This window comes from Anas acuta, chromosome 5 (genome assembly GCF_963932015.1).
Source record: "Anas acuta chromosome 5, bAnaAcu1.1, whole genome shotgun sequence".
NCBI classification, from domain to species: domain Eukaryota; kingdom Metazoa; phylum Chordata; class Aves; order Anseriformes; family Anatidae; genus Anas; species Anas acuta.
This window is the reverse complement of record NC_088983.1, coordinates 21,241,970-21,264,596: the sequence shown is the minus strand read 5'-3', so window position 1 is coordinate 21,264,596 and position 22,627 is coordinate 21,241,970. Positions and strand designations below refer to the sequence as shown.

The 22,627-nt window shown below is 41.5% G+C and overlaps 1 protein-coding gene across 4 annotated transcripts in view; it reads right to left on the bottom strand.

Annotated features, from left to right (window-relative positions):
• The window catches only part of STON2 (stonin 2), a 77,069-nt gene that overhangs the window by 39,871 nt on the left and 14,571 nt on the right, over positions 1–22,627 (bottom strand). For all 4 annotated transcript variants that reach the window (XR_011096933.1, XR_011096934.1, XM_068683027.1 and 1 more), the window contains exons 2-4: positions 19,290–19,497; positions 18,545–18,799; positions 12,130–12,327 (exon numbers count right to left, since the gene is read on the bottom strand). Coding sequence is in view for 2 of the 4 variants with exons in the window: in XM_068683027.1 (XP_068539128.1) it covers positions 12,130–12,327; positions 18,545–18,799; positions 19,290–19,377 (541 nt within the window). In the remaining 2 variants the exon portion in view is untranslated. The remainder of the gene's footprint in view (positions 1–12,129; positions 12,328–18,544; positions 18,800–19,289; positions 19,498–22,627) is intronic.

The following is a 22,627-nucleotide window of genomic DNA, read 5'->3' as shown; positions in this document are numbered from 1 at the left end:
CTGCTACTGAGATGCCATCTGGTGTTGATGCCTCAGCTACTGGAGCACCGACCTCTCAGCTAACCCACCTTGAACTTCATGGGAGCTCAGTTTGTCTGACACTGTCTGCCTCTGGACATGTACATGACTAACCAAGAAATCAAATACTTTTCAAAATGTTTTAACTATGCTGAGACTGACAGGCTGGTCGCTGTAAGTACAGGACACAAAGCAGCCAAAGGAGCTGAAGCAGCTGAGGAAAATCAGTGAGTCCTGTAATTTCAAATTGAGCAGAAACAAAACGTGTACCTACAGGGTTTGACAACATCGTGGAGAGGCTCTCATAATACTTGTTTAGATCTAAAGAATTTGCAGTGGCACCGACTTAAGCATAGACATGTGACCTTAACAGAGCTCTGAGTACATACTCGTGTTGCAAATCCATGTCACTGTGTCTTCACTCCTTTTGTTGCCCTGCCAAATCAAGCAGAAAACTGCTCATGAATGACACAATCTTTGTTTACTTTAAGGCCAGACGTACCCAGAAAGCCTGAAGTCTACCATCCACGAGGGCTGACCTGTGTGTTCAGAGATAACAAGTGCACAGCCCTGCTGAAACCTCTGCAGCTGGGCATAGTAGATTGCCTGGTTTCAAATACAGCCTTTAAGGCAGTGCAGGTCGGTGGCTTTACCAAGAAAATGACATTCTACTGTCTGAGATGAAGAAGCAAGATGAAGACTGTGGAGTCCAGTTACAGCATTTGCCAGAGAGACATGCCAACATTCAAAAAAGGGGAACAATGTCCACGCAACTGCGTCAACAGAGTGAAATGCCTTTTTGTCTCCCCCTCCTTGGAGACTAAGAATTCAAAAGGTTTGCAGAGAATCCTGCAGGTCTCCCAGGATACACCATAGTTCACACTATAATGTGTTGCTGGAGGCAACCAGGCCTGAACAAACAACTCAATCCGGGGGAGGAGGAGTGATGGGCTCGTGAAAGCAAAGCCTCCAGTAAAGCCCCCCTGTTTCTTTTGTGTAAACTTTCCCACCCAGAGCCTAATTCTGCCTGCCTAGCGAAGGGCCTGCCGAAGAGGAGGCACAGCGAAGCACCCTGGGCGAACCTCATGTCCCACTTTCAGAGCCAACTCACTGTGCTGGAGACAGAGCTCTGCAGCCCCGAAGGGCAGTGAAGCAATGAAGCTGGCATCCCGGCTGGCGTGTCAAATAAGCTAACACCCTCCAGTTGTCTGCTGTGCTGGCAAGACCCTGCGCCCAGCGTACTCTCCGGACCCTGTGTGCTGTGCTCTGCTTCCACTCAGATCCTTCCATGAGACTCGTGCCCACCACAACGCACACACATGCATGATTAGGGGGAGGCAGGATATAACAGGCACAGCCATACAGAAATCCTTGTGCTCTTTGCACTGAGCAAACATTTCTGTTGGGCTTCTCTGCAGGAGGACCTCGCTGTATGTTTTGCTGAAGAGAATCAAGACCATTGTTGGTGCTTATGCAAGAACATGAATTTATCTCACTTCATTCAAAACTGACAGTCTTACCACATATTTCTTGTAAGAACATGTACATCTCAGCACTACACTCACAATTATGCAACTGCATAAAAAAAAATCCAAAAAAGAGGATTCATATTGAATTGGGGACATATTAAGAAAAAGCATATGCAAAATGGACTAAAGCTTGGCAGGTGCCTGTGCTAGGAACCTATTATTTATACTGAGATGGAGTTGTACAGATAGAGATTATTTTAGATACTGAAAGACCTCAGCAGTTAATGACAGTACAGCATATACCCCTACTTTTCAAAAGACTCAGATCTATCAGATCAGTCTGAATCCAGACTCAGATCTATGCTGCTCCCTCCAGCCATGCCAGTGCTGCTGTGGTGGACCATCCTCTTTATGTATTGAGTCAGAAAACCAGGACTTCTACTTTAGCATAACATGAAACCTGGGAAAGGGGCAAGTCTAAGCTTACACCTTTATCTACATGTCAGATAATACTCAAAACAGCTACTTACTAAACACCTACTTCAACACGTCCATTTCATATCATAACTTACCCTTTGCTAGGAAACACTGACCTCCTTGTCCTACACTTTACTTCTCATTTTGGTATGGAGCACTGAAGACACTCAAGTGTTAATTTATCTGCATTTATGCTGCTCAAACATTAAATTCATCTGCTGCCCCAAAATCTGCCTTAGGGTGTTTCAGGAAACAGTGTGCTTTGTAATTGCTGTTCCATTACTGTGCTTGTGAAAATGATCGACTAATCCTGGGGCTGGAGCCAAGAGGTGTCTATTACAAGCACCTACCTTCTCAAATCCTACTTACACAATGATTTCAACCAGCAAGGAGATTCCTACAGACAGTTGCACCCACAGAGGTCAGAGTCTCACGGCGAGCACAGTGAGTTACGCCTCTTTCAGGTGCCAGAGTGCTTGTTTGTGTGTGCAGACACAAAGAGCAAAAAGCAAAACGTAAATGGCAGCCAAAGGTGCTGGACTGCCAGGTGTGGCAGATTGCGGGCTACCCTATGCCAAAGGCAGAGAGTGCTTACTCTGCCTCCAACAGCTGATTCCTACCCGACAGCCCTCTGTTCCTTGCCCCGGCCCTGCCAACTGTGTGGGCAGCTTTTCCTGCCAGCAGCAGTTCCCACACCCCTAGCAGCAGGCAGAGCAGAAAGCCTCCACCTCCTGCTCTTCTCTAGGGCAGGCAATGTGGGCCCTATATCCTCACACATGGTAAGGCAGAAAGCAGCAAGGAGAGGAACAAACGGTGAAGGAATGATGAGGGGCTCTGACCACATCCAAAGCTCCCGGCAAGGTCGGAGCCCCCTGCCTACACACAGTCCCTCTTGTCTCCCCACACCTTCAGCCACCGCTGCCCCACTTCTGGCAGCTCTCCCCATGTTCCTCACCCCCGGGACCTTCTCCACCAGCATGGTAAAACTGAACCAATGTCCAGAGCCAGCCCTTTGGGTACATCAGCTGAAGTATGAGCTGGTGTAAAATAAATGTTCCTGACGACAGAGCGCAGTTGTGGACAGTGGAGTTGTGCCACTGTGCTGCTATAAACACTGAAGATGCATTTCTTTCCTTCCTTCCCAAACATTAATTTAGTTACGCATGCACTGATCGGCACATAAACCTGACAGAAAGGGATCCTACCCTAATCGTTTGATTTTCCAAGCAGGTTTAGCTTCATCTCTGGTCTAACATCATTTAAGCAACTGAAATGAGGGATATTGTTGTTTGTGTTACCAAGTTGACTTATTTTGTCACTATCTCCATTAAATTCTCCCCTACAACTAGAACTCTTATTGAAGATGAAAGCCCAATAGAGCCAATACAGGACTAGTCTACCTGCTTAATGGGCCCTACCTTCCTCAGAAATAATCCTTGTCAGTAATGTTGCACACTGGATATAAAGCAAACCACATATATGTATATATAAAGAGCAAGGAAGTGAGGCTGGGGTTATAATTAAACATTAACGCACCTAGACATTGCCCCAAAGCTAATGAATACTTTGCTACTACTCTTTAATAAGAACGATGATGCAGAATGTAGTGATAAGAGCACAGGAGGCAGGATAGATAATCAGAAGGAGGGAGTGGAAGTGGAAATTAACATTAATGAGGTAAGAAAACGTTTTGAAGAGGTTACTGTACTCAGATCAGGAGGCCTGATAAGCCCCATCCCTGAACGTTGAAAGAACTGGCATATGCAATTACAGCTCCGATCACAAGGATTTTAAAGGAGTCACTTCAGATGGGAATGGTAACGCAGAAGTGGAGAACAGCGCACATGGTAACTATTTGTAGGGGGTAAAAATGACTTTGGAAAACACAAGGCTGAAAATCAGACTGCAATACTATGCAAGACTTTGGAATGACAGAGTGAAAAGTGGAAGATGAAAAAGGGATGGAATCTTGTTTTAAAAGAAGTAGTTTGTTTCAGCTAAAGCTAACAGATTTCTTTGACAACTGATTTTCCAGACCAAAGATAGATCCGTAGGCATTAGAAAAAACATATACTGTAATGCCATCTGGGAAAGAGTTCAAATGGAGACTGATACTAGTATTAAGAGAAAAATAAGAACCAATCTAGAAGAAAGATAGCTATTATAAGAGAAGTATTAGGTTAGAGCAGCTACAGGTAGAATTTCTTTAAGACAGACTACTTTTATCTGCATTTTAATTAATGATAATGGTACAGAAAAGAGCATGCTAATGGTATTTGCTGAATGCGCACTATTAGGAGGAACTGGTTATATAAAGGAAGTTCTAAATATCATACCGAAAGGAGCAGTTCATCTTGAGGGGTGGAACAGAAATGGGATGAAATAAACAATATAAAGTTCATAATTTAGGCATTTAAGGACAGATACATTTGTAATGATGAAGGAACTCACTAATTAGATATTAAAGAGTGATCTAGGATAAAGCAAGTCAATCTGAATATAGTAAAAAGGTACTTGCCTGATGCACTAGCATAAACGAAAATAAGATCCTGGGGTGTTTCAAGGAGAGAAATCCAGAAGATAGGGAAATATTATCATGACATCAGGCTATGGTGAGACCTCAGTCTGTGCAGTTTTGATTACCATATCTGAGAAAGATTAATTCAAACAGAAGCACCAGAGGGAAACAGGAGAAAAGAGAAACAGAACACTGAAGAACTTGTCATGTTCAGTACAGCAAAATGAAAACATTGAGGGATATGATTACACTGTATAAATGCATTAAAGGGACTTACATTGGAGAGGGCAAAATCTATTTAAAACGTAATACTGGCATGGGAACAAGTGGATAGGAAGTGGTTATGAATACGTTTACAGTTGGTGTCCTGGGAAATAGCTTCTATTCCTATGATCTTAAGTGAATCATGTTTAAGGCTCTCTGAAAACATCCACCTGTGAAAATACACCCCATTCAGTAAATTAGTGACTGAAGTCTGCACTTAAATGGCATAACTTCTGCAAAGCCAGTAAGGTGAGTGAGGGCACTGGGCTACAGAATGTATGCTAAAAGGATCTCTACTATCCTTTTGTGTACTAATCTAAATAGCTAGATTTGGAGAGGAGCATACTGAGCTGCAGCTATTTGAAAATAATGCCATGCCAGTATATTGGACTCGCATCCATGTCCCAAAATCCAGGTTCACAATTCTCAGTAACCAAAATCAGAATGAACAAAGTAGCCTGAAATCTCCTCTTATTGTTGTGTAACAAGGACAATTGTAATGCAAATATCAATTTGTATCTGTTCTAAGATTAGGCAAGAGGACTTCAATCTCATCTGACAACACTAGGACAATTAACCCCAAATTGCTTCTAATAACAAATGAGTAAGCTCATTCTACAACACTGATGTCCTATTTGTGCTTCAACACATTTGGTTTGATCAAGGGTAGACCACTAGAAAGCAGACTTGTTCAAGTAGAGGCACACACCAACATCTCCTTACAGTGCTCTCATCCAGCTGTGGTCACTTCCAGCTTGAAAGATCAGAAAATAAGTGTCATTTCTTTTCCCTAACATTGGGTCCAAATAAAAGAATAAAGGAGGTGGGAGTTCTGATAAAAGTGAACATAAAAAATAATTAAGAAAAGTTTCTAAGTGGGCACAAAAGAATAAATTGTCAACATAGAAGCTAGATGTTTTGTTTAAATAATTCCTACATTTTTCCTGTTTTTAACAAACCTGCTTCCCATTTTATTCCACACTGAGAAGATGACTCTGTAATTGATCCTCTAAAGGCGTTCATCAGCACTTCTCCAGTTCCTGTGCTGTGTGTATCCTGTCCAGTGATCCCCTGAACCTCTCTTATGTTTTAGATAATATCACAGTAAGGAAAAAAAACAAATCTATGCAGTTGGGCATAATGAAATCACTCATTCTTTCTTGCTGTATGTGCCAGCCAGCCTTTACACCTGCTGTTTTACATTGCCGCTTCTGTTTATCCCCTTCTTATTCAGGCAGGAAATTCCACACAGAACTGGGATAGCACACCTCTAATTAAGAGCACATGAAACAATTTACAGCTCCTGTTAATTACTACTACTGCTGAAGCCTTGCTTATTTTTCTACTGTTTTGAATTTACAGTGCAAAATGTGTGTTCCCTGGTAGGTAACTTCTCTGCACTGTGAACCCAGTTACCTTCTGCTTGAGAACAGCAGAATTGGTGCAGCCAGCTCCATGGGGCGCCAGGCACGCCAATGTGCTGCATGAAGAAGGTTGCCCAGAGAAGCTGTGGATGCTCCATCCCTGGAGGTGTTCAAGGCCAGGCTGGATGGGGCCTTAGCCAACCTGATTTAGTGGGTGGCATCCCTGCCCATGGCAGGGGGGTTGTAGTTAGGTGATCTTTAAGGTCTTTCAACCCCATCCATTCTATGGTTCTGTGACTGCTGTATCGCTACTGTACCATTTTTGGCTTCTATCAGTGGTACAGCAGTGCACTGCCAGGAACTGAACATGAAAGGTGAGATAATGCTGTTGAAGATTGCTACTGATGTTTTCCATTTCCATACTGTACCAAAACACTTGGTGCTGGGAGATGCCTCAGTGGTCTTCACTCCCAGAGGCTTTAAGTTCAGAAGTAATTTAGATTGCACAAAAAACCCTAGCTTTTCTTCTTTCAGCACAGATGGCCACTGTATGCAAGTACTCCATTTCCAATTATGCTTCCAACTGAAATGTCCTGCCCAGCTGCAAAATCTCTGACTGAACTTCTCCAGCTTATCACACAGGCATGTGGCTTTCTGCACAGCATTAGAGAGCAACTGGAGCCAATGTAAACACAGGGGCTGAGGAATCGCAGCACTGCAAACACAAACACAGGGCTTCGCACCACCTAGTTCGCCTCACTGGCATGAGATAAACTACAAAGCAGCTACCCGCATCTATTCTCTCAGGATATTGCCCACATAAAGGGAGATCACCAGCTCAGTCTCATGACTGGGACTGGAATTCTGTCCGCTTCCCTTTTGCTTGCTCCAGCTGTGTAAAAACATCAGTGAATACATGTGAAAATTGTGACATTCATGTAGAACACCGTGTAGGTTCAGCACTAAGTGCTTTTTTAACAAAGTATAACTGGTACAAATTCACAGTAACCATGGTTTGCACTTCAGAATAGCCACGAGGAAAAACACGATTCCCAGCACCTCAACTGGGAGATGGTCCATTGGCTGCTTGCAGTACAGGGCCAACAGCACAGGTGGAGTCAGAACTGACTCTACCCTGGTGAACAGGCAAGAAAACAGTTAAACAGAAAAATGACCATATATGTATGTTTTATATATATATTTTAAAACATATATATATGTTTTAAACTGAAATGTTCCTACACAACCATTAAAATCAGACCCTGTTCTTTCAAACCATCACTTTCTCATCTTTTACTTTGCCTCTTCCCTATCCTAGACCTGATGTTTTCAGAGATGCAAAGGAAGCCAGACTAATTCAGAGGAGAAACCAGGATAAGACAGCCTGGTAGGAATGAGTAAGAACAGACACTTTTGATTTTTCTTCTAACTCCTTTATTCATATGAAAGCAACATTATATCCTCTCCTCCTGAAACTCATCAGCATTCCTGAAGAACAAGCAAGAATCTGACAGTCCCACAGCAACTTGCACCATTCTTCTTCAGAAGGGAGGAAAACAGAGAAGATAACTAAGCAGTGTTATTTTTTAGAGGACAGATGAAGCAGATACTGAACCTTTTGAGGTTAGTGGACTACTTTTAGTCTCAGCTGAGGTCACAAGGGCTGGCAGAGCTGAGCTCAACTTACATCTCAATTCTGCTTTAAGTATTATCACTAGGGCAATCCTTTTTGAAACTTAAAAAGTTGCATGTTGAAAACACTTGGAGTTTTGAAGGGCTGGAGACTGCTGAATAGGGGCAAGCTTTGCTGCTGTTAATATTAATCAGAAAAATGTTATGGAGATGCTTGTTCAGAATATGCAGTATCTCAGACTGTGGTTATGGGTTGGGTGCAGAAAAGACTGGGTGAGGTTCTTTGGCCTGAGATATGCAGAATATTATAGTCCTCCCTGCTGATCTTAAAAGATGACTGCAGACCAAGCCTGTTTCACAATTTTCTCAACATAATAGACAGAAATATACTTTGTCTTGTTGCGGTACTGATTCTTTCCTCATTCTAACATTTTCCTCTCTCACGTGACAGATTTCCTGTGCTTCTCCTTCCTGCTGTAAGGAGGGACAAAGACAGCGACTCCATCAACACCTATGCAGAGGACATTGAGATTCTTGGGTTCCTGAAAGCATTCATGACATGTTAAGGAAGAACTGATTTCCAGTACACATATCTGATTTCAGATCAGAACTTCTCTACTGCTTGAATTATCTAGTCCGAGCTTTCCTGTTCTACCTCATAAAAGCATTACAGAAGTTAGAAATATATTAAGAAAAATATTGGATTAAAACTGGTTTATAGAATTCCTGAATTGCTAGCTGCTGGGTAGTATTGGATGTGAGGAAGAAAAAAACCTCTATTTCTGGCACTGAGCAAGTGCAAGAACAGATTCTGGATGCTATTTCCTCATCATATTCCTTAGTCCCCTCCTCCCTGAAGGCAGGGTTCGATGCTCCTCTGTGCAGTCTGTCCAGCTGACTTTGGCAGGCTCTCCCACCTAGGATTTGTCCTGTGTCTGGGACTTGGAACCAGAACAAGTTGGTTAATATTTACACAGCGTTGCTGAAGTGCAGTTCTGGGCAGAAGGTGGTAACTGTCAGCATGCGCTATTTCCCCTCTGGTTTTGTTATTAATGTTCAGTATCTCCAAAGCTTGTAACAATGCTTGTAGCCAGTTTCTTGCATTCAATGCCAGCACACTGCACAGCTGTATAATCTGTTCAAAGCTGCTTGTTTAAAACCTACAGAATACCATTCTTGCAGTCATAATATCAGGACTCAGTATCTGTCAGGCTAAAGCCAAAGAAACAGTATGTGTATGAAAACTACTGCATAAAAGGCGAGGGGGAAGGTTTGAAAAGTTCAAACTTCAGCTAGTATTTGCCCTCCATTACCTTCAAGAAATAGCTGAAGCTAAGCTTGCCAGAGCTGTCATCTCCAAGTTTTAAAAAGAAAGCAGCAGAATCCCCTCAAAACACGCTGTTTACTTTTAAAATAACAAAACTCTCAAAGTTAATTCCTTGTGTTATTTATTAACTTTCTAAATTTTGAGCCATTACGGGTAACACATGCAACCTTCTATCTCCAACCATGCAGATGTTAGAAAATAATAATGGAGTGATTCCTTCACAATCCCCAATAGTCCTGGAGTTTTAGGAGAACGCCAAACAGGACAACTGCTCATCAAGCTGAGCTGTCAACATCAAACCTGGCGTATCTCCAGCTCTCCATAGATACCAATCAGAGCGTAAACAACAACGGAACTGGCAGTAAAACACCTAAAATATACAGCAAACATCTACACAAGGCTGTGTGTGTGTGTATATATACGTGTAAACACATATCATATATATGATAATCCTATGCATGTATCATAGAAAATCAGAGTAATATATGCCATACATAATATATATAATGCATATAATTATATATAAACTTAATGATTATGTGTAATATAAATTTTATTATTCTATTAAATATTACATGTGCTAATGTATAATACATCGTATCTACTTTAGTATATACATATAGATACTATATATATTAATTTTTAATAAGTCAATATTTATTTTTAATTTATATAAATAAAATTGCTTTAGAGATGAACAGTGAAGTGCAGAAATCCAAGCTAAGCTAGGTAAGGAGACACTGTTCTAATGCGAAACACGTAGCTGTGAGGTAGTTGTGTGCAACTTCTGAACAGATCTCAGGGCTTCCAAATATCAAATCATAACAGAAAGCTCTCCCTTGCTCCCCTTATGTGTAGATTTTTTTTTTTTTAATAGAGGCAGGCATCCATTTAAGAATGAATAAATACTTCAATTGTGTCAGCAACAGAGATGTCCTGTGTTATTTTTGTTGCAGAGTACAGCAGAAATGCCAAAAGTGCTTCTCTTCATGCTCCTTGCTGATCCAAGCTGAGCAACACAGAAACACACAGGAGGAAGCTCTGAAGCTACAGGCCACTTTACCAGCACCAAATACAGCTTCACAAACACCATGAAACCCCAGCACTTTACAATCCCTGGCTTGTAAAGTTCATGTTGTTATAACCATATAAAGGTGCCCATGTTATATGGACAGTCTGCTGTCACTTGATCCACATTTATGGGCTAGCTGCTGCAGGCTGGAACAGTCCCTCATATAACAAAGGTATTGTAAAAGGCTTCTTGGTGCTGGAGTTCAAACCAGCACTGGCAATAAAGCACAGCATCCTCTAACTGCTCTCTGATTGAAGAGCAAATCTTTGCTTTCAGGTCTGCTCATGCTGTATTTACCTTCACTGCTGTAAACCTCACTGTCTTTATAGGAAATCACTGATCTTATCCTGACTCCATCAGTCAGGAGGCTTTCTGTGATCCCACCCATAGTGAGGGTAAACTTTCAAACTGGGATTGCTGAGGTCTCTACCATCATTCTAGGATATCTTCCGAGGTCATATCTTACATAAACACATGAGCTTGATAAAGCTTAAGCCCATGGAACGGTTTTGCTCGTAAATCTTGTGTAAATTGAGAGAAAGTTGATTGCCAGCTAGTTTTACCTGCTTATAGCCTAACAGCCCTGGACACTACAATTTTCATCACTGGGACTCAGCTCTGTGTATGCCTGCATTCAGACCTACCTCAGGCTTTCATTTGTTCCCTCGCAAAATGCTGTGCCCTGAACCTTGACATGCAGTAGATGCTTAAGAATTTTGCATGCCGCATAAATTCAGGACAGGTGGTGATATTTGGAAACAGCATATCCAAGATCATCTTCTGTGGTGTTCAGACAATAAAAATTCACCATTGCTACAATAACTTTTCTCTGACCACTGACCAGATTTTTTCAAGCTTTTCTCATCTATACATTTTTCTTACTTAAAAAAAATAAAAATTAAACCTGATATATTTGTATTGTCCTGATCATCACTAAATAGATCAAAATTTGATTTCTTGTTTTTGTTGACTTTTTTTTAGAGCAGCAAAACACATCTGTTACACACATTGTTACATTCACCACCTAAGAGTAAAACACATTATTAAATGCCTTACTTGTCTGAGCTATTACGGTACCAGCAAATCGATTCTCATCAAACTGGGTAGCCACTGACTGTCCTCAGACTCGGCTTGATAGCTTCCAATGTACTGCAGGTGCTCCAGGAATTGCCTGCTCCTGGAGCTGCTTCCTTCTTTCCTTTTTATGTTCTGACATGGCAAGCCCAAGAGGAGCTCTTTTCGTGCTCTGTGAAAATCTGCTTTATCACGCAGGAGTTTTCATCATCCCAGCTCCACATGACATTGATGGCACCACTCTGGTATTTCTCCTGTTTCAGAGGTTCTAGAATACGACTGAGGTGCAAAGAGCTGCAATGCCACACAGAGAATTTCTCTGCAGTCAGGGCATCATCTGGCATGAATAGATCACTGTAAGGTCAGCCAATATCCTTAATGGATCAAAATCTACTGCTGAACCACCACCTGTCATCTCCTACGCTGTCTTTTTGTTATTCTACAGTAACAGTGCATCCAGCAGCCTGGATCTGTGTTTTGGCACTCACTGAAACTGCAGGAAGCATGGAGACCTGTGCCTGCCTCAGCTGAACACTTTGGTGAATTGAAAGCATTTCTGCACAGAAGATCAGGAAGGGCACTGGACTTCTCCCAGAATATACTGAGAGTGAGCTCCTCATATACCAAGAGCTTAAGCTGATGTGGTATGCAAAAGAAATTCTGCAGCATTTCATTGAGCTAAGTCCACCAACAGGTACACAGTTGCATTTGGCTCTTACTTTGGCAGCCTTCACATATCATGGGTGTGCAAAATCCAAGTGTGATTACTTGGGGATTGGACCTAAAAAAAGCATTAGTATGCCTAATCCTTGAGTTTGTTCTGCTTTGGATTCATTTCCTGTAGTTCAATTCTGAGCACAGTGTTTAAGTAATGTCAAAACGATTGAGACAGGAACCTGAAGCTCCCCTCTTACCAGCTGAATCTGCTGCAGATGTTCCACCACTAGTCAAGTCCTCAGTATTAACTGACTGCAGATCTGTGTAGGATGGAGCAATGCTGGGGCTGCTGGTATCCTCCGAGTTGGTTGTCCAGCTGCTCTCCGATGCATGGGCATGCCTCTCAGACGAATTGGAGGATGGGGAGGTCCAGCTGGGTGCTTTTGATGGAGACACTGGATGCAGGAAACAAACAGGCACCAGTGAGAGACTTACAAGGCAATCATCCAGAAGCAGACGATCACTATTCCATCGTACTGAGACTCTGTAAGTATTAATTCCAACACCCACAGCAGCACAGTTATTTTATAACAAACACTCAGCAACTTAACAAGTGCATGGCACTGTTAGACTCCACTGGATGGGAGCAGCACTACTCAGCTCTCCGCCTTACATCCCGTACTGCTGGCAGCTATTAGTTTTCCTGTTGTTCAAGTATTGTAGAAGCAGTACCTTTTCAGAGCAGTTAGATTTTGTGCTTCTGCCACTGCTGACAAGATCTGAGTATATATGCTGTGTGACACAGTGGAGTTCTTACAGCACCATAGGTTTTATAAAGTGGTTTTATTGTATTTCATTAAGCATTCTGTACCCGTGGTGCCCATTCAAATGCAGCAGTCATCTTAAGAAAGCTACATATGGGAGTAGAGTATAAAAATAAGATGACCTATTGATGTGAATTAGAAATGGCTTTTGTGTCTGAATATGCAGAATGAAGTACCCCAACCTGAATAAACTGAATAACATTTCTGCTTAGTTTAGGCCAAAAATCCCATTCTACTTTCTTGCCAGACCCTACATGTCAAGCAGTAAGTCCTGCTTAACCATCATCCAGACCTGATAGAACAATCTTATTCATGTACTACTATGAATTTGTCTTGCAAACTCTACCCACCATATCACTCACATTAACATTTGAGTTAACAAATGTGAGTAAAGAGTTAAAAAAAAAAAAGATCCAGTAAAAAATCTTCCTGAACTAAAGAATGTCTAATTTAACCTTGGGATAATAACTGTTTGCTAAATTTGTAAATCTACGTTTATCTTTTAAACAAGCAAATATCTCAATGCACCTCAAATTGGCGTTTATAGAACATCCTGAGATACAGAGGTTCTCGCCTCAGCATGTAACACATAACCAACCTTTATCAGGCTGACAAATACTTTGGAAGAAAATGGCAAATTAACACTGAAGAGGATTTCTCTCTATCTCTCTCTCCATCAGAACAGTGTGATGGGACACCATCTCGTTATGGAAAAACATACCCTTCTGTGTGCATAGACGTACTATGCAAACAGTGCTCCCTGCCTTGCCAGCTAAGTACAAATTTACTTTATATAGCTGCGCTGTTACCCTCAGGTAAGCAGGCACTAATCTATTTATATTTGTACAGCTGTGAGCCTATGTACTGAGCTGCTTCTGAGTAGTCATCCTGAAGGACGAGGAGCTGAAAGTATATCTATCTCCTTATCACATCACACATACTGACAACTATCTTATAGTAACACAACCTAAAAAGCCCCACTTCTCCATCCAGTAATTCTGCACTGTGTCATGCTTGATGCCTGTCAAGAAGTGATGACAAGTACCTGATTATAGTCTGCCAGCCCCTCAGGCCTTTTGTTAAACATTGTGTGAGGTATCTGAAAAGCAAACCTTAAAACCTTACCTGAAGTTGCTTTGATGGACAATGCTCAATTGGACACAGAAGACACGCTTAAACGCTGAGCTCTATATGTGAACCAGTAACAAGACACACTTTTTCTAAGTGTGTTTTATAAAAAAGGTCTTAGCTGTAAATTTGCAGTGGTGCCCTTTTTTGTTTTGTTAAAGTCAGTCAGCAATATAAAAAACAGGCTAATTTGGACACACATAGGATTTAATAATTCATATACTTATGTAATAATAGTAATTCTTTTTTGTTTGTTGCTTTCCAAACCCAAATTTTGTCTAATGAGTGACACTGACTGGAACATCATTGCACAATACTTCTACATAAGGGCAAATTAATTTCACTGTAGGTTAGTTGTGCCACTTTGGAAGAATAATTTTTTTTATAAATAAAGTGGCATTTATTTTGGAAAACAGTAACCATAGAGAGCTTTTCCTGTAACAGGCATTCTTTAGGATCTTACTACAGTCAACTTCCACCTACCACTGTTAGGTTCCTGAACTTGAAACTATAAATTTTTTCCCTATACTGAGTCAAACAACAATCAATCTCAAAAAGCAAGACAAGCTGAACCAAACATCTGCATGCTAAGGCCTGTCCTAAGATGCTCCTGCTGCTCTCCAGCCTCCTGGAAGTTCTGAAACAGAAATCCTAAATAATATAGTTTTTTTCCTAGAAATTTGGAATTCAATCTCCAATGTCAGTAGATGCCGAGGAAACGCCTTGCAGTTGCAGCAGTTCTCAGAAATCTGTTTGTGTTGAAAGACCAGGGACAGAACTGTTCCGAAAATGCAAATCCCATAGCATGCAAAGAATAGTGAAAAATCAACTCCTTGTTTCCCAAAGTGTTTCCTTCTGTGTTTTCCAACGTGTCCTTCTACTTGCATTTTTATTTTTCTGCATCCATTTGTTCTTAATACATTGGCTTGGATTTTAATTAACAGATTTACTGTTAAGCATTCATTCCTTTTAGATGTTTTGAGGACATATTCCTTGATCCCTGCACTGTATTCCCATAAACCTTTTTAAATATAAACATTGTTTTTTTCTTATCACACAGGACCTCTGATTTTCTTCATTTTTAGACAGCATCTCAGTTTGTCTCGTTTTCAGTTGCTGACCTCGTCCTGCACGTACTTTCCACTTTCAGACAAAACATCATGAAATGGTTAAACTGCGGTTTGTCTCACTGTGGGACAGCCTCTCGAGGGACATGGTATGAGACCAAGTTACTTGAGCCATTTAAAACTAGACAAAGCTCTCGGGAAGAAGGAGTGGGGGTGGAACAGATGATGTAATAGATCTTGCCTCGCTCTAATTTTGGTGCTTTGCTGAATACCTCATTGAATGCAAGGGTGCAGCTAACACCCATAGAATATGAGATTGCTAGCTGAAAGCCCATTGTATAACAAATGCAAATGTTATGTCACTGGCTGGCTGTGATCATTTACAGATTATGTAACGTTTGTGATAGGAACATTTGGGTGATTTCTAAACATCCCAGTTTTCATTTTTGCAGTATCAGTTTGACGAGTCTGACTAGCCAGATAATAACTATGAGAAAAATCATGTTTCTTCTTTTTCCAGCAAAAGGGAAATGTGGAAGAGGGCATCACAATGCATCATTTCTGTGACTAAATATTTCTGTGGCCTCACTCAAGAGCTACTGCTTCCCAGGGAGAAAGCCACATGACCATGCAGCTGTCAGTCACCTATGCATAAACCTGAAAGGCAGAAATATTTTGAAAGTAAGAGATTTTGCTTTTCAAATGTTTCAGGCATTTATTCTGTCTGAAGCTGGTAGAATGAAGGGTTTACAGAAATGTCCTAAACAAAAGCAACTTCTACTCTAAGGCTCACAATGTATGTTTTTAATTGCTACACCTCAGTTTTTATGCTTTCTTTTCATCTTCTGAATTCTTTTCATCCCTGTTTCTTGCTATCAGTCCCCCTGGTTTCTGCTCCCTCAATAATGTTTTCACTTTTACCAGAACAAGGGTCCAGCATTAGATTTGCTTTTCTTTTAAACATATTTCCTACAGGATAACCACCATGTGGTAGCTGCGTTTTTAAAGTAATATTTTTTCCAGATGGTGATCACTTTTGGACAGATTCACTTTCTGAGGAACGTGTGCAGAAGTATCACGACACTAGGGTCAGAAGAAGACAGCGTCTGTCTCTGCTAGAACCTGTCCTCTCTGCTCTCAAGGTGCTCTGGAAACATCATTTTGCAATCGATTTTCAAAATGTGCTTCCAGGCAGCCTGGCCATTGGTTAGGGTAAATGTCTAGTCATCTGTGCAGATGCTTCAGTGTGGAGAGACAGACAGACAATTTCCTAAGTGCTGGAGCCCTGACAGGAACATGGCTGGGGATGCTGAGACTTCAGGACATCGCTCTTCACAGCTGCCTACACAGGAAACAGATTTAAAACGTCTCCATCCTTCTCACACCAATCTGGCTGTTGATAGTCGGTGTTCCTACTCTTCCCCTCCAACTGGCTATTCACTATTGTTCTCATGTGGGCTGTTTGCTACTGGAAATGAACAATTGCTGTCACCGCAGGCTTTCCACAGACCGTGTCAGTGTATCACGGTTGTAGCAGAAATATTCTGGCTTTGCTGCTGCCCACAAAAAAAGATGTGACTGCAAATTAACTGAGAACAAGCCTGAAGTTTATCCTACTTCTGGCTGTCAAAACCCCCTCGGAGCAGACAGCCAGCAACAAATAGCTGTCATCTCTTATGCTCTGTGACCTCCCCTTTGGTGGCTGTCAGCTGTGCTGGTCTGGCCATTTAAATGACGGGGCCTTGAAGAAGAGGAGTGGGACTGGCTCATAAATATGGATCTTAAACTCAGGTTATGCACATCACCTCATTTTAGAAAAAAATCTCCCTAGGCTTCCTATGTAGTAAGTAGAGAAAAGCAGCCTCCCACACAGGGATTACAGGGAGTAACAAAGCAAGGCTCACAATATGCCTGTCAGGGGAACCATCCTCCTCCATTAATCTCAGTCTGATGCTGAAAGTTAGAGTGCAAATATCCCTCCAGTGGCATGGATCACTTAGGCCAAGCACTACAGAGCAAAAATGGGTGCTTTCTTTAAAAACAGACATGTTTTTGAACAGTCTTCTCTGACCACCTCTTTTTGGATATCCAAGAGCTCTGTCTACAACCTGTATCCTGTGTCTGAAAATACAAACCAAGAGGCACTGCTCTTGCTAAGCACAGACCTTGAAACTTGGCCACATCCCTTTAAGAACAGGAAATCAAGTAATAAACCATCAAATTAATTTTTTTTTCCAGCTACCCTTCTTTAGTCTGATCAATTTTTTTGTTGTTGTTTAATAAGAAGGTGCACTTAAGATTTTCCAGTCAACAAGGACATCACAGTAGGAAGGAAATGTGGTGTAAGAGCAACCAACAGCTACATTTGAAAAAGTATGTGGCTGTATGTATCTGTGCAAGTAAGAGAAAGTAGGAGGGTCTGTATTGTTTTCACCTAACTGTGAAATAGAGAGGTAAAGCACCTTAGTTTTACAGATTTACAGTTGTGAGTACTATTCTTTCTCTCCTTTCCACCTGGATCAGTAAATATTTACAACTAAGAGCAATTAAAAAACAAACATAAAGGTAAGTAGGACTAATGAAGAGCTTAAAAGAAAAAATATTTGCCTGAAGATTCCCCCACCTGTCCTGCACAAAATTCTAACCACTGTCTTCAGTGGACTAACCTGTAGGACGCACAAAGAGAGCTGATGGAAAAAAACTTAAAGCCCAATTAAAAGCTGCTAATCCAAGTTTTCTGACAGAAGCATTATTTACGTTGCAGGGAATATTTGATGGACTCAGTGAGGAGAATGAAACTGTAACTTTTAAAACCACCTTAATAACTAGAAGTAACCAAGTGGTATTATTAAGAGAGTATCTCAATTCAGGCATGAAAAAGTAAACTAAGTGTTTTCTTTGGGTAATTATTCTGCAGTCTTCTATGAGAAGGAACAGAAGTGTGTTCATACAGAAAAGCTAGAAGCTTATATAGCTGTATGAGTTAATGCAAGCTGAGGAGATAAGCCAGAAGCTTTGCATGCATGTTTGAAGCATGTCAGAAAGAACTTTTACATAGGAACAAAAACATATGCAGTCCTGGAGGTAGGATCAACTTCTGCTGTCTTTGTAAATCTCAAGGTGTTTGAGCATCAGAAGACAGCAAAGAAAACCTGATGGAACTGCCACACTAGCAGTTGGTCTTTCTAAGCTTCTGGCAAAAGCAGTGTGGGGATTATGAGCAGATAACGACATCAAACACAGACAGGAATCAACATTCTTTCAGTTCCAGATTACAGGAGCAAACATGGCTCAGACTTTTCAGATGGCTGTTCATACCTGTACATAACAAACATCACTACTACAAATACCACTGCATTGTTTCCCCAAGAATGCATGTCGGCAGTCTCCAAGGTCAAGATATAGGGTGAATGAATCACAGAAGCTTTTCATTTTTTCCATGAAGAAAAGACATTGTGTTTATGTTGCTAGATCAATCCAGAACTATGTTATGATCCATTTTGAAACTCTGACAACATTAGTTGTGTTAAAATATAGAACAAAGTAATCAAAATTCAACCTCTCAGAGATTGAAGAGCAAGGTAAAAATCTGGTAGGCTCTCACTGAATTTTGTTAAGTTACAGGAATGGACTTTTTCATGCATGTGCCTCACCTGCTTGTGGATGGGTGGTTGAAGCACTGGTCCATGGTGCATCTTCAAACTGAACCCAAGCTCTGATAGATGATGACAGATCAGCTCTGGGACACACATGGTTCCCAAGCACTGCAGAGTCCTCTTTGGGCTTGTCCCCTGCATCATCTGTCTCTGTATGGAAGAGGTCCTGAAATTCTCCATCCACATTATGGCTCTCTTCTGAGGAGGTGTCTGAAGAAGAAAAACATTTTTCCAGAGGCGCCTCAGTGCTACCTAAAATAGAGAGAGAAAAAAAAAAAAAGGACAAAGAAAAAAAAACAGAAATATTGGTAGGAATGACCATTACTTCATCTTTTTTATTGAAACCTCTAAAACTTGCCTTTGAACGTACATGGAAAATTTTCCTTCACCTAATACAGCTTTTAACCTAACACTGGGCATAGATTTGCACCTAATTGTAATAGGTGAGATTTCCTTCATGGTCAATTGGATATTGCCTTGTATCTCCAAGGACAGACCCAAACCATGTAATAGATCTGTGCTAAGAGGTGGGAAAGTGCTTTACATTTTTGGACCCAATTCTCATATTACGTCAGGGTAACAGGACATAATTCAACTTTTACACATATCGCTTCCACTTAGAAGACAAGCTCTATGATCCTAAATGATAATACTCTATGCAATGCTATGTATATGATAGTATAAATCAAATAAATCAAACAAAAGGTCTTAAACAATTCAAAGAAAATCAGAAGTACCTTACCTCGTGGCTTAACCGGGAGGAGTAGCTCATCTGCGAAGGACACCCACTCAGACTGGTTGGAGGCAATGACACTAGTCAGAGACGTCATATTCACAGCAGGCTCCTCATCTTCACTTGGTGATTATAAGGAGGAAGCAGGAGAGAGGCACAGTGAAGATAAGCCAATAGAGATAAACTCTTCCTTTGTGCTTTCTTTTCTTTTCAAATGCTGTTAAGAAAGGATTAAATAATGCTTTTTAGAAAATTAAATGGGAGAAACCAGTGCTACTATTTTAAAAATACAGAATGTTAAGACACTATTTATCACAGGCACAGTACTGTCAAAATGCTGCCATCCGTAAGAGAGGAATGTCACCTGTGACTAGAGGAAGGCTACAGTTGAACAACTCCTTCATTAAAGCTTCCGAGGGTCTTCAAATATCCTCACGTTAAAACAGTCAGTCATCAAAAACAACTCCATACTCAAGGATCTATGTCTCTCAGAAACCCTGTAAGAGAAGTTATCAGGGAATTCCCCCCAGTCCAGTGAACTTTGGTTATGATGCAATGTATCCTCAATTCCAATGTGCTGTGATGTCCTTGTTCAGTTTGCCACTTATATCTGATCCTTGTCAAGAGCTAGCAATAAGCTGCATGCCTCATTATCAATAAAATTTATGTATCCAGTTCTGGAACTGGGACATATTTCCCATGACTCTCATCACAGTCTGGGCATGAAAAGATGCCTTCTCAGCTAGCTGCACTTTCAACACTGCTGTTTGATGTCAGATTTTAAGTTTAAAAAACAATGTCTTAAACCTTGCCTGGAGTTAAGCACGATTTTGTGGTAGCCCAGCAAACACTTTGACAGCATCAGCAACTTTATTCAATGGGATGTACCCCACACAGATCTGTGAGTCTGCTAGAGCTGATGGGATGCTGCCAAGGACTCTGACTGTCAGCTAATAGCTGGGAAGGTCAGGCCTAGGGAGAGAAATTCTCCTTTTACAAGCACCCGTGACTGCCTCAGATTTGCAGAACACTTCAAAGCTCTCAGAGGACTATTGCCTCTATCTAGGAAAGAGTGGGAATTCTGTCCCTAATCACCACAAGTACTGAAGCTCTTGTTGCCATGGTATTTAAGTACTTGAAAATACTAAAACTCAGGTATTTAAGTACTTGAAAATACTAAAACTCAAACTTGGTTATTTTAATGTGCTTTACGAGGCATCTCTGTCTCTCACCCAGCTAGCATATATATATTTTTTGGTGAAATTTCATATTGGTGTACAAGAACAGGTATTTTACTGAGGCTTCTCCTTACTCTAAACATTGTTTAGGTCCAAAGGACAGAACAATATTTAAATATAGTGACTCCTGAAGCATTTTCTGCAGAAGGTAGATCATTCCATAGCTCCAGCATGATTAGTCTATTCAAGGCCACAAAGTTATTGGAGGGGTAAAGGCCCATCAGCAAATATGAGCTGCATTAAAGAGCCAAAAACTTCAGTAGCCTGAAAGTCACACAACAGCCTGACACCTAACAGAGAGAATTCATGGGTTCATATTCATTTTCTGAAGCATTCCAGTTTGTGCCCACTGCCTCTTGTCCTGGCACTGGGCACCACTGAAAAGAGCCTGGCTCCATCTTCATTGCACCCTCCCTTCAGTTATTTATAGACATTGGTAAGATCCCTCCTTCTCTTCTCCAGGCTGAACAGTCCCAACTCAGCCTCTCCTCAGAGGTCAGGTGCCCCAGGCCCCTGATCATCTTGGCAGCCCTCCACTGAACTGTTCCCAGTATGTCCATGTCTCTCTTGTACTGGGGCCCAGAACTGGACATAGCACTCCAGGTGTGGCCTCACCAGTGCTGAGTAAAGCAGAAGGACCACCTCTGTTGATGTACTTGCAATACTGTGCCTAACGCAAGCCAAAAATACTGTTAACTTTTTCAGCAGCAACAGCACGTTGTTGACTCACGTTCAGCTTGGTGTCCCCCAGGACTCCCAGGGCCTTTTCTGCAGAGCTGCTCCCCAACTGGGTGGCCTCCAGCATGTACTGGGACCTGGAGTTGTTCCACTCCAGGTTCATTCATGCAGTGTGGGCAGATGCTTTTCCCTGCCTGAGACTGAATTGATTTTGGGTGCTCTTAATAAAAAAAACACAAAACTAAGCATAGAGGTAAGCTAAGAGAAAAAGAATAAACTGACATTTAGGGTCCCAGGGACTCCAGGTGAAGGGAGGAGAGGCTGACCTTGCTATCTTACTTTCCTCATGAGACCAATTAAGTCATATTTTCCTAAACAACTGAGTACTGGCCTCTCCTTTCTCCTGGAAAAAACCTGACGGAAGCATGAAATGACAGGAAATGAAAAAAGAAAACAGTTTATTTTGCTTTTAATGCACACAGACGCCAATAGAGCTTTTTTTTTTTTTTTTTTTTTTTTTTAAAATGTCAAGGGAAAAAAAGTCCTGGAAGAAGGTAAGGAAATGAACTGTTTCAGCTGTACAGGTATGTGGGAGAATTATATCATTATTTTAGCATAGATTTGCCTTTTTTTTTTTTTTTTTTTAAACTCTACTGGCTTGGGACAAGCATACTTTCTAAATCCACTCAATACCAGACAGCAAAAAAACAGTCAAGAATAGTTGGCTGGAGTTGGATTTGTTCTGTTTGGTTTTACTCCTGGGTTTTTACTAGGCACCCCCTCATTTCAGCACCACAGAAACCCTCACGTCACAGCATGAGAAATGACTGCCCCAGCCCCAATTCCAGATCAAACTGTTGAATGAGGTTCTGGGTCTCCACACAAATGCAGTATATGCTGCAGACACACACCTTACAACAGATAGTAAGAATGAAAAAACATCAGGCGACCATGAAGCACAGCATTAAGTGCGTACTCCAATTATACAATTTCCCCGCTGCTAGAATTTTGTACAGAATTCCCAGTTTGGTGAATGAAGGAGAAGGTTGAAGATGACACCAAGGAAGTGTTGATCTGCCAGAGGGTATGAAGGCCCTGCAGAGGGACCTGGGCAGGTTGGCCTCTGCCCATTGATCCAATGAGGTTCAACATGTCTGGGTGCTGGGTCCTGCACTTTGGCCACAACAACCCCATGCAACACTACAGGCTTGGGGCAGAGTGGCTCAAAAGCTGCGCAGAAAAAAAGGATCTGGAGGTGTTGGTCAATGCTCACCTGAACATGCGCCAGCAGTGTGCCCAGGTGGCCAAGAAGGCCAACGGCATCCTGGCTTGTGTCAGGAGTAGTGTGGCCAGCAGGACCAGGGAGGAGATTGTCCCCCTGTGCTCTGCTCTGGTGAGGCTGCACCTTGACTACTGTGTTCAGTTCTGGGC